Source organism: Oncorhynchus nerka, linkage group LG14 (assembly GCF_034236695.1).
Source record: "Oncorhynchus nerka isolate Pitt River linkage group LG14, Oner_Uvic_2.0, whole genome shotgun sequence".
Taxonomy (NCBI): domain Eukaryota; kingdom Metazoa; phylum Chordata; class Actinopteri; order Salmoniformes; family Salmonidae; genus Oncorhynchus; species Oncorhynchus nerka.
Genome location: NC_088409.1, coordinates 19,737,511 through 19,752,528, shown reverse-complemented (window position 1 = coordinate 19,752,528; position 15,018 = coordinate 19,737,511). Strand labels below are relative to the sequence as shown.

Genomic DNA, 15,018 nt, shown 5'->3' with positions numbered 1-15,018 from the left:
GAAAAGTGGCGCGAGCCCACGCCCCAAAAGACAGAAGGGTTTGTGGGTAAAATAACAGGAAGTCAGTTTCTCTACCATGGCAACGGGGATGCTACTTGTGTGCGGATTGGCACTATTTCTAACAATAAAATCAAACCTACTTCACTCCCAGCAGTTTACGATTTCGTTTCAGCGTCCTTCAGACTGCAGCGTGGAACAGTTCTACGACATCTCCAGTCAGTCCTGTGTGAAATGCGGACCGAACCAGAGTACGAGTGCAACTGGTGCGTTATCAAAATGGTGTTGTTGGTTATACTGTGACTAACGGGCTACCTAATTAGCAGTACGCTAATCTACTCCAGTCCGGGTTTGTTGTAGAGTAAATCGTGTTGTTTAAAACATTACGTGTACGAATAGAACAGGCTCAACCATCTTTGCTAAATAGTACTTAAATACAGCAGTAGCGAATTATAGGGGAGGAATGTATTGCAGTAAGCCACCTGGCTAGCTAGCTGGTTAGAATTGGATAATAATGCAGCTAATATAGTGTAAACTGGCCTGCTAGTTGCATTGTCCTATATGTAGACTATGTTAGCTGGTTCATCAGTCAATAAGATTGCTGCAGGTATTGTTTGCTGAGAGAAATGGCACTGATGGTTTACAACGTAACCTACAGCTGTGTCTACTGTTATAATGTCTTGTGTTAACCAATTACCCTCTCCTCCTTTCATCAGGTCTGTCTTGTGAATGTGTGACTGGGTTCAGAGTTCTCGCCACCAACGGAGCTTCCATCACCTGTCAGAAGTGTCCACTAGAAAAACCGGTATATTCTTATTCTGTACTACTAGACAGTAGATGATCACACCATATAATACAGTACAAAATCAGCTATTTCTATTTACTTATCATTCACCGACCAGTTTAAAGGTCTCAATCAATACAGATTGTCCTGGGAAGTGTGCTGAACACAGGAGATTGGTGGCACCGTAGTTGGGGAGAACAGCTCATGGTAATGGCTGGAGCGGAATAAGTGGAATGGTATCAAATACATCAAACACATGGTTTTTATGTGTTTAATGCCATTCCATTGCTATGTTCCAGCCATTATTATGAGCTGTTCTCCCCTCAGCAGCCTCCACTGGTGCTGAACTGCATGTGTTGTTCTTCCTGTCTCCTGTAGGCAGTAACAGAGGATGGCTATGGGTGTATCCTCTGTCCGGGCAGTCTGACTGAGCAGGGAACCTGTCAGTGCCCGTCTGGGAGTATACTGGGTGAGTAAAACTGGGAGTATACTGGGTGAGTAAAACTGGGAGTATACTGGGTGAGTAAAACTGGGAGTATACTGTTGAGTAAAACTGGGAGTATACTGGTTGAGTAAAACTGGGAGTATACTGGGTGAGTAAAACTGGGAGTATACTGGTTGAGTAAAACTGGAAGTATACTGGTTGAGTAAAACTGGGAGTATACTGGGTGAGTAAAACTGGGAGTATACTGGTTGAGTAAAACTGAGAGTATACTGGTTGAGTAAAACTGGGAGTATACTGGTTGAGTAAAACTGGGAGTATACTGGGTGAGTACAACTGGGAGTATACTGGGTGAGACAGCAGCTGGAGGAGCCACGTCTACAGGGGATGTGATGGTGTTTATGGTGCGCCGCTGTGTGATGCTAATGTTGTATTGTTGTACTGTAGTGGAGCGGGATGTCCAGGGGAACCCTCTGGAAGAGGCCAGGTGTGAGGTGTGTAACGGAGCTGAATCTGCCCTCTCAGCCCCTAACAGCTACGGAGACAGGTACCAGACACAGCCAAGTCTTCCTGCAGAACAACTGATATTTCTGCTCTAAACTCTCAGATGGCATGACTTGTTAAGATTCTGCTGATTGAACATTTTACTGTCTGTCTGTCTGACTGTCTCTGTCTGTCTGTCTCTGCTCTAAACTCTCAGATGGCATGACTTGTTAAGATTCTGCTGATTGAACCGTTTACTGTCTGTCTGTCTGACTGTCTCTGTCTGTCTGTCTCTGCTCTAAACTCTCAGATGGCATGACTTGTTAAGATTCTGCTGATTGAACCATTTACTGTCTGTCTGTCTGACTGTCTCTGTCTGTCTGTCTCTGCTCTAAACTCTCAGATGGCATGACTTGTTAAGATTCTGCTGATTGAACCATTTACTGTCTGTCTGACTGTCTCTGTCTGTCTGTCTCTGCTCTAAACTCTCAGATGGCATGACTTGTTAAGATTCTGCTGATTGAACCATTTACTGTCTGTCTGACTGTCTCTGTCTGTCTGTCTCTGCTCTAAACTCTCAGATGGCATGACTTGTTAAGATTCTGCTGATTGAACCATTTACTGTCTGTCTGACTGTCTCTGTCTGTCTGTCTCTGCTCTAAACTCTCAGATGCCATGACTTGTTAAGATTCTGCTGATTGAACCATTTACTGTCTGACTCTGCTCTCTTGTCTCTGTCTGACTCTGCTCTCTTGTCTCTGTCTGACTCTGCCTGTCTCTGTCTGTCTCTGGCTGTCTCTGTCTGTCTCTGTCTGACTCTGCTCTCTTGTCTCTGTCTGTCTCTGCTCTCTTGTCTCTGTCTGACTCTGCCTGTCTCTGGCTGTCTCTGCTCTCTTGTCTCTGTCTGACTCTGCCTGTCTCTGTCTGTCTCGGTCTGTCTCTGCTCTCTTGTCTCTGCCTGACTCTGCCCGTCTCTGTCTGACTCTGCCTGTCTCTGTCTGTCTCTGGCTGTCTCTGTCTGTCTCTGTCTGACTCTGCTCTCTTGTCTCTCTCTGACTCTGCTCTCTTGTCTCTGTCTGACTCTGCCTGTCTCTGTCTGTCTCTGTCTGACTCTGTCTGACTCTGTCTGTCTCTGCTCTCTTGTCTCTGCCTGACTCTGCCCGTCTCTGTCTGTCTCTGTCTGTCTCTGGCTGTCTCTGTCTGTCTCTGTCTGACTCTGCTCTCTTGTCTCTGTCTGTCTCTGCTCTCTTGTCTCTGTCTGACTCTGCCTGTCTCTGGCTGTCTGCTCTCTTGTCTCTGTCTGACTCTGCCTGTCTCTGTCTGTCTCTGGCTGTCTCTGCTCTCTTGTCTCTGTCTGTCTCTGCTCTCTTGTCTCTGTCTGACTCTGCCTGTCTCTGTCTGTCTCTGTCTGTCTCTGCTCTCTTGTCTCTGTCTGTCTCTGCCTGACTCTGCCTGACTCTGTCTGACTCTGCCTGTCTCTGTCGGTCTCTGTCGGTCTCTGCCTGTCTCTGTCGTTCTCTGTCTGACTCTGCCTGTCTCTGTCTGTCTCTGTCTGTCTCTGTCTGACTGCTCTCTTGTCTCTGTCGGTCTCTGTCTGTCTCTGCTCTCTTGTCTCTGCCTGACTCTGCCCGTCTCTGCCTGTCTCTGTCTGTCTCTGTCTGACTCTGCTCTCTTGTCTCTGTCTGACTCTGCCTGTCTCTGTCTGTCTCTGCTCTAAACTCTCAGATGCCATGACTTGTTAAGATTCTGCTGATTGAACATTTTACTGTCTGTCTGACTGTCTCTGTCTGTCTCTGCTCTAAACTCTCAGATGGCATGACTTGTTAAGATTCTGCTGATTGAACCGTTTACTGTCTGTCTGTCTGACTGTCTCTGTCTGTCTGTCTCTGCTCTAAACTCTCAGATGGCATGACTTGTTAAGATTCTGCTGATTGAACCATTTACTGTCTGTCTGACTGTCTCTGTCTGTCTGTCTCTGCTCTAAACTCTCAGATGGCATGACTTGTTAAGATTCTGCTTATTGAACCATTTACTGTCTGTCTCTGTCTGACTCTGCTCTCTTGTCTCTGTCTGACTCTGCTCTCTTGTCTCTGTCTGACTCTGCCTGTCTCTGTCTGTCTCTGGCTGTCTCTGTCTGTCTCTGTCTGACTCTGCTCTCTTGTCTCTGTCTGACTCTGCTCTCTTGTCTCTGTCTGACTCTGCCTGTCTCTGTCTGTCTCTGTCTGACTCTGTCTGACTCTGTCTGTCTCTGCTCTCTTGTCTCTGCCTGACTCTGCCCGTCTCTGTCTGACTCTGCCTGTCTCTGGCTGTCTCTGTCTGTCTCTGTCTGACTCTGCTCTCTTGTCTCTGTCTGACTCTGCCTGTCTCTGGCTGTCTGCTCTCTTGTCTCTGTCTGACTCTGCCTGTCTCTGTCTGTCTCTGGCTGTCTCTGCTCTCTTGTCTCTGTCTGTCTCTGCTCTCTTGTCTCTGCCTGACTCTGCCCGTCTGTCTGACTATGCCTGTCTCTGTCTGTCTCTGCTCTCTTGTCTCTGTCTGACTCTGCCTGTCTCTGGCTGTCTCTGTCTGTCTCTGTCTGACTCTGCTCTCTTGTCTCTGTCTGTCTCTGCTCTCTTGTCTCTGTCTGACTCTGCCTGTCTCTGTCTGTCTCTGCCTGACTCTGCCTGTCTCTGTCGGTCTCTGTCTTTCTCTGTCTGTCTCTGCCTGCCTCTGTCGTTCTCTGTCTGACTCTGCCTGTCTCTGTCTGACTCTGCTCTCTTGTCTCTGTCTGTCTCTGCCTGACTGCCTGTTTCTGTCTGACTCTGCCTGTCTCTGTCTGTCTCTGTCTGACTGCTCTCTTGTCTCTGTCGGTCTCTGTCTGACTCTGCTCTCTTGTCTCTGTCTGACTCTGCCTGTCTCTGTCTGTCTCTGTCTGACTCTGCTCTCTTGTCTCTGTCTGTCTCTGCTCTCTTGTCTCTGCCTGTCTCTGTCTGTCTCTGCTCTCTTGTCTCTGTCTGTCTCTGCCTGACTCTGTCTGACTCTGCCTGTCTCTGTCTGTCTCTGTCGGTCTCTGTCTGTCTCTGTCGGTCTCTGCCTGTCTCTGTCGTTCTCTGTCTGACTCTGCCTGTCTCTGTCTGTCTCTGCTCTCTTGTCTCTGTCTGTCTCTGCCTGACTCTGCCTGTTTCTGTCTGACTCTGCCTGTCTCTGTCTGTCTCTGTCTGACTGCTCTCTTGTCTCTGTCGGTCTCTGTCTGTCTCTGCCTGACTCTGCCTGTCTCTGTCTGACTCTGCCTGTCTCTGTCTGTCTCTGTCTAACTCTGCTCCCTTGTCTCTGTCTGTCTCTGCCTATCTCTGTCTGACTCTGCTCTCTTGTCTCTGTCTGTCTCTGCCTGACTCTACCTGTTTCTGTCTGACTCTGCCTGTCTCTGTCTGTCTCTGTCTGACTGCTCTCTTGTCTCTGTCGGTCTCTGCCTGACTCTGCCTGTCTCTGTCTGACTCTGCCTGTCTCTGTCTGTCTCTGTCTAACTCTGCTCTCTTGTCTCTGTCTGACTCTGCCTGTCTCTGTCTGTCTCTGTCTGACTCTGCTCTCTTGTCTCTGTCAGGTGTCAGAGATGCCAGGCTTCCCTCATCAACACCTCTCAGTCCTGTATGTGTGGTTCCAACATCCTGGTGAGCCCACCCTCTATAATACGCGTGTGTGTCATGTATGGGTTTAAAATGAAATACAAGTCTAGAGCATCCGTGAATCATATGTCGTGTTTCTTTACAGGCTGGAGGTATGTGTTTCCCTCCCAACAACCTCCCTACAGTTGTGAACCCTAATGTCAACTATGCCGAGCTGGTAAGTCAACACAACAGGGCCCAGTTTTTCAAATGTTATCTATCTGGATGTTGTCTATTGGATAAGATTAAATGCATAGAAATAGAACGAATAATTTACTTGAATGGGGTATTCCGTTGTATTCATTCTATTTCTCTGTTTTATTCCTATCCGATAGGCAAAATCCTGGTAGATACTGTAATTTTTGAAAAACTGGGCCCAGAGCATCAGTGAGCCTGCTGTAGTTATGTGACTGTGGAGTTATAGTAACACTGTTTGGTATGTTCCCCCTGTAGTCCCTTTCTGTGCAATCAGCATGGTTTTCCACAAACCTCTACTCTTCAGCAGCTGCCTGCTTGGTAAAATATACAGCCTCTCAAATACCTGTTCACCTTTCTGTCCCTGGACGATCTATGTGCACTTGTCCATGTGTGTGGTGTGTCCTGCAGGTGTTCTCTGACCTGATCGTGTTGGTATGTGTGCATTGTACAGGTGTATACTAACCTGACAGCATGCCAGGCATTGGGGAACATGTGTGTGATGAACATGCACTCCTTCAGCAGCGTGGCCAACGATGCCTGTGGTCTCTACAACACCATCTTCAGAGCTACCGCAGCCCTGGGATCTACACAGGACATATCCTACTGGTAACCTCTAACTCTTTTCCTGACCCCTAACCTATAACCCCTAAAACATCTTCTGAAAATCTAAAGTCTCTAACCACTGTTTTCAACCAATGATATAAAATCAGATCAGTAGTAGATCAGTCAATGGAACTGTCCATTCCTGCCCCTGTGACTTTAGGAGAGCCAATCTCCCATGGCTTTACTACGGGGACCAGCCGGGTCTGGCCAACCGCGTGCTGCAGACAGAGCCACTTCCCACTGGATTCAGCTTCAAGGGACGCAACAGGGTCCGTAACACACACATTGACCCAACACTATTACCATAACACCTATGATGATCACTCCGATTCTATGTGCGTTGTCTCTCTTTCTCAGAATACAGACATCAACCTAGTGGCTGCTGTCTACAACGCCAGAGGAGACTTCCTCCAATGGGAGAAAGTGGGAGGAAACAACCTGCAGGTAAAACAGGAAGTTCATCTTGAGCCTGACTAGTGAAGGCTAGTCTTGCATTGCCACACTTTGCAGTCTCATAATGACTTCCATTCATATTGACCTTCAAGCTGAGCTGTCTACTGTAGTAATATTTGTAACAACCTGAGGTTGGGAGCAGAGCCCTTAGTGACACACAAGTCTAGCCTAAAGGTGCTCTTCTTTCCATCACACTGCTGGTTCCAGTGTTGAGACGCCAGTGTTTCATGATACAGCTCAGTCATAGATCAGTCGTTATCATTATTAGTTTTGACTTGAGGAAAGTGACTGTCTCCTCTCCCAGCTCTGTCCAGACACCGCCAGGAGACAGGAGGCAGCTTACACCTTTGGCACGGCCTACCAGGAGACTGTGAGTTTCTACCTCTATCCAGTGCTTGACTTGAACTGAAACGGGTTCCGGTACTCATTTTGGATGCCACTACTGTTTATACAGTATTTAGGTGCAGAAGCTCCACAATACTTTTGAGATAATATTCTATAAGAGGAACAGGAACTCGAGCAGTAGAACATTTGAGGTGCCGGGACTCAGATCTGGTGAACTCCTGCCCAAGTCAAGCCCTGTCTCTATCTCATCAACATGTGCTGTGGTGTTTTCTCATGGTGACAGTTGTTTTGCGTTCTCACTTAGCGCCAATTCTATTACGTCTGTGTGTGTAGTGTGTTCTCTCCATAGCAGACCTGTTGCGTGTTTATGCTGAGCCTTTATTCTACGATGTGTTTGTGGATCTGAGCCGAGGAGAGGACAGGAGACTGCTCCCTCTTCCCACACGCAACCTCAACCAAGAATACAACAGGAAGTTCATCAACCAAGGTGAATGTGGGAGGGGGTACATTTGTTTTAAATCCTTTCTCCCTCAACAAGTATCTTGAATAACTGGTGTGTGTAGGTAACTTGAACGACTGGTACCTATCGAGACGTGTGTTACTGGTGGACACTCTGAGTGGGAGAGAGAAGAGCCTCGGCTCTCTGCCAAAAGTCATACGCATCGCAAGCAGCATCAGGATAGGGTGAGTTGCACACACAAACACACCTCCATGTAGGACTACACGCATTCATCAATGTTAGCAGGGTGTGAAAACATGTGTGTGTATTTATGACATAGGTTTCAGCTGGTGCCAGGGACTCAGAAGGGACAGGTGTTCCCTCCTCTCCTCTCTGTGACCTACTCAGACGTCCTCATCACTGCCCCAAACACACAGACTGTCTCTGTGAGTAACACATCACACACACACACACACACATCCCTGATCCCACTGTAACTTCTGTGTGTTCTAGGTGTCGTTTGCTGTGGACTATGAGATGGACCAGACTGAAGCTCACATGAAGACTGATGTGAGTAACCAGGGGACAGAGAACGAGAAGGGTAATGCTGTTGCGATTGCATGTATAGTGAAGACCGTAATGATTAGTGTGTGTGTGTGTGTAGATCGCCCTAGGTGTGTTGGGTGGCATTTCTGTTCTGTATTCCCTGGTGAAGACAGCCAGCTGGAAGAGGAGGATTGGCTCTCCTCTCATTGACATGGAGGTACCTGACCTTTAACCCCTGACTTCTAACCATTAACTTTAAATACCCAAATGCATTTATTTAAATGTAGAATTCGATTGCATGTTTGTCATATATTTTCCCTGACCTCTCTCTCTCTGCCTCTCCCCCTCTATTTTTCTCTGTCTCTCACCCCGCTTTTTCTTGCTCTCAGACCGTATTGAAGTTCCTGTTGTTTTACGCTGGTGATCTGGCTAACGTCTTCTTCTTCATCACCGTGGGAACAGGCCTGTACTGGCTCATCTTCTATAAGGTAGGCAGAGACCCCCGCAGACAGACACACACCACACCACAGCCCCCCACACACACACACTAACAGACCTTTCCTTCTCTTGTACACCTTTACCTCTGACCTGTCTCTGGTCTTTACTCCTGTTTATACGGATTCTGATTTTATTCAAGGTTTTTCTCTTCTTTCTTCTCCTGGGCTGCACACTCAGACGGTGGAGGCAAGTCTTTCTCTTCGCCCTCCCCTCCTCTTTTCCTCTCCCCCTCCCACACAAGAACATTAAAAACATTTGTGTGTGTGTGTGTGTGTCTAGGCCCAGCATTTTGTGTCAGTGCTGCTACCGTTACCAGGTCTGCAGGAGGAGAGGTTTGTGGCGTATGTGGGCTGTGCCTTTGCTCTCAAGGTGAGGCCATCCCACCCTGTTGACAGCTTGTATTATGTGTATGCTTCTATTTGTCTGAAATGTTGGTATTCAACGTTGGGGGAGCGACCCCTAGTGTGGGTGCGGGGGAATTGCAGTGGGGTCGCCACGTAGAAAAAAGTATTATATATTTTGTTTTAAATGGGCGTGGGGATTACAGTACAGATTATTTGACAAATTAATTGTGATTTAGTAAATTATTTATATTGGTTCTCCTAATTTTGTAAGAGATAAAAATGAATTGAATGTTATTTGTTGATGTAAAATGTCAATTTTTCAGATTTCTAAGGTTGTGTAAGTATATAAATTGGTTCAAACCACCTAAAACCAACTAAGGCATAGATGATGGTAATAAGAGCTACAGCAGGTTCTCACCACTGGTGGGATAACATGCTGTAACGTCCTCAAACGTGCAGAAACATCTAGTTCCAAAATTCGAATACTTTTCTGTTTTGTGTGCCAACGCTAAGACTACCGCTTTGTGGCACACCTATAGGAAAACTGTCAGGAAAATAGGGCTGGTGTTAATATAGGTGAATCTGTTGAAACTTGCAGTCCAACTCCTCTGACTATCATCGTTAGGATGCCAAGGATCCTAATAATCTATTATTTCATGAAACAAATTGAGATATGGAGAATAAACTATATTTTTCGGACAGTTTTTCCCAAGGCGGCGACATAGGTGCCAATGGCATATTAGAAGATCTGAAGGCCTCATCAATCCACACCTAGGAAGACCACATGACTTAACACACATGCACACACCCAAACCCACACACAGATTCTGACCCAACGTTCGGAACACAACATTAACATAAACATGCACGGTCAAAGAATAACCCTTGGGTTTTACGGGGAAAACACTGCAGCTGAGCAGTCACTTGTTCATGGATCTGTGCTACTTCACAACTCTGTTCTCTTCCCTGAAGCACATGCAGATTTGTATAGTGAGAGGTTTTGCTGAGGAAGTGATTTCCCACTTTCCTGTGGTAACCTTGTGTTGGAGCCTCCTAATCCTAATAATACATTTTTGTGGAAAAAGGAACATATTTGCCTTTTTCATCCTATTTATCGAATAGCGGTGGAATTATTGGCCGATATCGATATATCGGTCATTATATTTGGGGTGGGGTCACGAGAAATCCTGCCGATAGAAATGGGATCCCTGCTGAAAAAGTTTGAATACCACTGGTCTGAATTGTCTTCCTGTCCTCCAGACTGTGCAGTTTCTCCATAAGCTGATCCAGCAGTTGTCAGTGGATATCTTCTTCATAGACTGGGAGAGACCGCGCGGCAAAGCCAACAAGACCATCCAGGGTACGTAGTCAAAAACGCCTTTTCCCCTTTTCTCTGAAAGTTGTTTTACCCCTCTGTCTCTCTGAATTAGACGTGACCATGATTTGGGTTGTTGTCAGGCAATGGCAACGGTGAGGGGAATCACAGCCCTTCTCCTGTCAGCATCTGGAGGACCTACTTTGTGGCCAACGAGTGGAATGAGATTCAGACCATACGCAAGATCAGCCCCACCTTCCAGATCATGGCTGTGCTTTTCCTACTGGAGGTACACACACACACATCTTCCTTCCCTCTCTCTGTCTCCTTGTCTGTGTCTCTCTCTCTTTCTGTCCCCTTGTCTGTGTCTCTCTCTGCCTCTCTGTCTCCTTGTCTGTGTCTCTCTGTCTCCTTGTCTGTCCCTCTGTGTCTCTGTCCCTCTGTGCCTCTCTCTGTGACTCTATCTTTCCCATCAGAGAAATGGCAGCATTCTCCCCTGATACATTTCAAATCACTTTCTTAACGCTCTCTCTTTCTCTCTCCCTGCGTGTCTAGGTGGTTGGCTTCTCTAGTCTGGCCCTTAGGGACCCCTGGTCAGATCTCCAGCGCCCCCCTCAGTCCTACTCCCCTCCCTACAGCCTGACGCTGCGCTATGGCCTGGCCGCCACACTCTGGCTCTGCATTGGACTGCTGCAGGTAGGTACACCCCTATGAACTGCAGACGTTGGTCAGACCTGTTACCAGAGTGGGTCTCTGGACAGGCTTTCTCACTCTGTGTGTCTTTCACTTTCTCTCTGCAGATCATTTTCTTCACTGCTTTCCATGAGCGTTTTGTGGAGGATAAGATCCGTCAGTTTGTGGACCTATGCTCTATCAGCAACGTGAGTATCACTCTCACCGGGCATCCCGGGTGGCGCAGTGGTTAAGGGCACTGTACTGCAGCGCCAGCTGCGCCATCAGAGTCCCTGGGTTCGTGCCCAGGCTCTGTCGTAACCGGCCGCGACCGGGAGGTCCGTGGGGCGACGCACAATTGGCCTAGCGTCGTCCGGGTTAGGGAGGGCTTGGTCGGTAGGGATGTCCTTGTCTCATCGCGCACCAGCGACTCCTGTGGCGGGCCGGGCGCATTGCGCGCTAACCAAGGTTGCCAGGTGCACGGTGTTTCCTCCGACACATTGGTGCGGCTGGCTTCCGGGTTGGATGTGCGCTGTGTTAAGAAGCAGTACGGCTGGTTGGGTTGTGTATCGGAGGACGCATGACTTTCAACCTTCGTCTCTCCCGAGCCCGTACGGGAGTTGTAGCGATGAGACAAGATAGTAGCTACTACAACAATTGGATACCACGAAATTGGGGAGAAAAATGTTAACAAATTCAAAATAAGAGTATTGTTTTAATGCTATCAGTCATTTAAACAACGTTTTTCTTCTGTCTTAGATTTCGGTGCTGCTGCTGTCCCACAGGTGTTTTGGTTACTACATCCATGGGCGCTCCGTCCACGGCCACGCTGACACCAACATGGAGGAGATGAACATCAACCTCAAGAGAGAGGCCGTATGTACACACAGAGACAGACAGAGAGAGTGTGTGTGGAATTGGGATGTGTGCATGTGTGTATTTCGTTCCGATATTTAAAGCTATTCAACCCTTTCTCCCTCTCTCTCTCTGTAGGAGTCTCTGTGTGGTCAGAGAGGTCTCCTTCCCAACACAGACACTCAGACCTTCCAGATCTCCATCACCAGCCGCCTACGCCTGCAGTACGACCGCATCCTGGAGCCCCTCAGCAGGGTGGGGCTGTGTGTGTCTGTGTGTTGTTTGAGATCATCATAATCAACAGGAAAGATATTCATGTCTGTTCTATGCCATGTGTTTCTATCAGAATATTCTGTTACGTTGTACCACTTTTAACGTGCCTCTGTCTGAAGCTTTTTAAAATGTAGTTGTCACAGTTTTGATATTATTTCAGGTTACAACACATTTCATGATTTACAATTTCAGATTACTTTGTAGAGTTCAATGGGTCAGGTACACTCAAGGGCATGGAAATATTTACCTTGTTCAAAGGTATATCTGTGTTTGTCTCTAACAGAGAAATGGACCGTCGCGGTTGGTGGACGCAGCCTCGGGACACCCCTTTGACCAGAGCACCAAAGCCTACCACACAATGAACCGTTTCCTAGGATCTGTCATAGACCATGTAAGATAAGATAAACATACCACACAATGAACCGTTTCCTAGGATCTGTCAAAGACCATGTAAGATATCAACATACCACACAATGAACCGTTTCCTAGGATCTGTCATAGACCATGTAAGATAAGATAAACATACCACACAATGAACCGTTTCCTAGGATCTGTCATAGACCATGTAAGATAAGATAAACATACCACACAATGAACCGTTTCCTAGGATCTGTCATAGACCATGTAAGATATAAACATACCACACAATGAACCGTTTCCTAGGATCTGTCATAGACCATGTAAGATATCAACATACCACACAATGAACCGTTTCCTAGGATCTGTCATAGACCATGTAAGATAAGATAAACATACCACACCATGAACCGTTTCCTAGGATCTGTCATAGACCATGTAAGATAAGATAAACATACCACACAATGAACCGTTTCCTAGGATCTGTCATAGACCATGTAAGATATCAACATACCACACAATGAACAGTTTCCTAGGATCTGTCATAGACCATGTAAGATATCAACATACCACACAATGAACAGTTTCCTAGGATCTGTCATAGACCATGTAAGATATCAACATACCACACAATGAACTGTTTCCTAGGATCTGTCATAGACCATGTAAGATATAAACACACAACACACCATGAGTCACTTCCTGGGATCTGTTCTAAATATTTTCACACACACCTTTTCCTGATGTTATGTTGTATTCTCTGTAGGCCCATCGGGACATGGAATACGTTGTGAGAGACAAACTGTTTTTTGAGAGAGTCATAGGGATGGAGTTCATGGAGCCTATGGACAAGAGCATCTTCTACAACGGTTATGCTGCAACCTTCCCTCCATCTTGTGCCAACATCACTTCTTTCAATCTTGGTTCCAATAGTTTATATGTATATACAGTACCAGGCAAAAGTTTGGAGCTGTTCTTGCCATAATATGGACTTGGTCTTTTACCAAATAGGGCTATCTTCTGTATACCACCCCTACCTTGTAACAACACAACTGATTGCCTCAAACGCAATAAGGAGGAAATAAATTCCACAAATACATTTTTATCAAGGCACACCTGTTAAATGATATACAATTCAGGTGACTACATTTACATTTAAGTCATTTAGCAGACGCTCTTATCCAGAGCGACTTACAAATTGGTGCTTTCACCTTATGACATCCAGTGGAACAGCCACTTTACAATAGACTACCTCATGAAGCTGGTTGAGAGAATGTCAAGAGTGTGCAAAGCTACTTTGAAGAATCTCAAATATAAAATATATTTTGATTTGTTAACACTTTTTCAGTTACTTCATGATTCCATATGTGTTATTTCATAGTTTTGATGTCTTCACTATTAATCTACAATGTAGACATTTTTTTTAAATAAAGTAAAACCCTTGAATGAGTAGGTGTGTCAACTTTTGACTGGTACTGTATATATCTCAAAACATGGCAGATACAACAGTAATATGCGGTCTATGTTACTACATTACACACACTGTGTGGGCTGCAGATAAATGGCAGTGTGGTCTGTGAACAAGCCTGGGCACCTGTATGACCTCTGAAATATGTCTTTATTCAACAGATGAGTCCCATTCGTTCAGTGACGTGCTGTTCTATGGGAACGAAGCCACTCTGTTGATCTTTGACACGCTCTTCTTCTGTGTGGTCGACCTGGGAGCACAGAGCTTCATACTGGCAGGCGTTCTCACATACGTACAGCAAATGGTCAGTATTGTGGGTGTACTTGTACCTGTCTTTGTTTGTTTGTGTCAGTTGTATAACAGCAAAAAATAACATTTTATTTATTTTCTATTCTAGATCTTTCGGTTAATCCGTAACGGTATTGGGCGGAGAAACCTGGCCAACAAAACATTGGTGGACCAGAGATTCCTGATCTAGTTTCTGCTGTCAGAATGGTGAAAGTATAGACCAGGCAATTCCAGTTCTCGGGGGCCTGATTGGTGTCACAGTTTTGCCCCAGCTAACACACCTGACTCCAATAATCAACTAATCATGATCTTCAATTTAGAATTCAATTTGAATAATCAGAGCTGTGTTTGCTAGAGATGGAGAAAAGTGTGACAAGGGTATTCAACTCTTACCCTACGAGGTCTGGAGCTAGTTTTCTGTTCTACCTGATCATTAATTACACACACCTGGTGTCCCAGCTCTAAATCTGAAGAAAAGCCGTGGAACTGGTCCAGAGTTGAGCTTGAGTGGTATAGACTATAGTATGCCATGCCTTGTTAGCATGTAACAGCCTTGGTAGCTGTGTGACTAGCGTGGTTTAATTGTTGTGTTTACAGCTTTGGCAGGCTCTTTTTTTTTTGACAAATGCTTTTCTACTTGTTTACACAGTATTTTGTACATGTTCGATGATGTACATTTTGTAATTCAGTTTCTCTGTGATATGTTTTTACAAATTAAAACAATGGGTCTGATTTTATATTGTCTCTTCATTCACTTCCTGTTATTGGCCCTGTAGATAGAGAGAGAAGATGGAGGGAGGTGAAGGTAGATGAGAGAAGGATTGTGGTACTTAAAACCATCCACACATTAGCTATTGGCTGCTGTAGTGGCATCATCATTTACTAACCTAACTTGCCAGCAACCATCTCTTCTGCTGAAGTGTGATGACCTTATTATGGTGCTATAAAACTAGATAACAGAGTAGGCCCAGCTCTGCTCCAGGGCCAGTAGGAGCTGCAGCCAGCAGGTTCCGTTCACCT

General features: G+C 46.0%; 1 protein-coding gene across 1 annotated transcript; it reads left to right on the top strand.

Moving 5' to 3' along the window:
- The first annotated feature begins 6 nt into the window (after positions 1-6).
- On the top strand, positions 7-14,735 carry tmem67 (transmembrane protein 67). The gene is made up of 28 exons (XM_065027701.1): positions 7-263; positions 714-802; positions 1,160-1,250; positions 1,671-1,770; positions 5,284-5,350; positions 5,451-5,522; positions 5,798-5,860; positions 5,994-6,148; positions 6,306-6,414; positions 6,503-6,589; positions 6,903-6,968; positions 7,277-7,430; positions 7,507-7,627; positions 7,723-7,828; positions 7,896-7,952; positions 8,047-8,145; positions 8,318-8,416; positions 8,706-8,795; positions 10,031-10,130; positions 10,229-10,374; positions 10,641-10,781; positions 10,886-10,966; positions 11,517-11,633; positions 11,751-11,867; positions 12,169-12,276; positions 13,009-13,111; positions 13,872-14,014; positions 14,108-14,735. The coding sequence occupies exons 1-28, from the start codon at positions 77-79 to the stop codon at positions 14,186-14,188; spliced, it is 2,949 nt and encodes a 982-aa protein (XP_064883773.1). The 5' UTR covers positions 7-76; the 3' UTR covers positions 14,189-14,735.
- The last annotated feature ends 283 nt before the right edge of the window (positions 14,736-15,018 follow it).

Coding starts and splice junctions, on each gene's coding strand:
- tmem67 (XM_065027701.1), top strand. CDS start 77: ATGGCAACGGGGATGCTACTTGTGTGCGGATTGGCACTATTTCTAACA. Junction 803..1,159: donor AGTGTCCACTAGAAAAACCG/GTATATTCTTAT, acceptor TGTCTCCTGTAG/GCAGTAACAGAGGATGGCTA. Junction 11,634..11,750: donor TCAACCTCAAGAGAGAGGCC/GTATGTACACAC, acceptor CTCTCTCTGTAG/GAGTCTCTGTGTGGTCAGAG.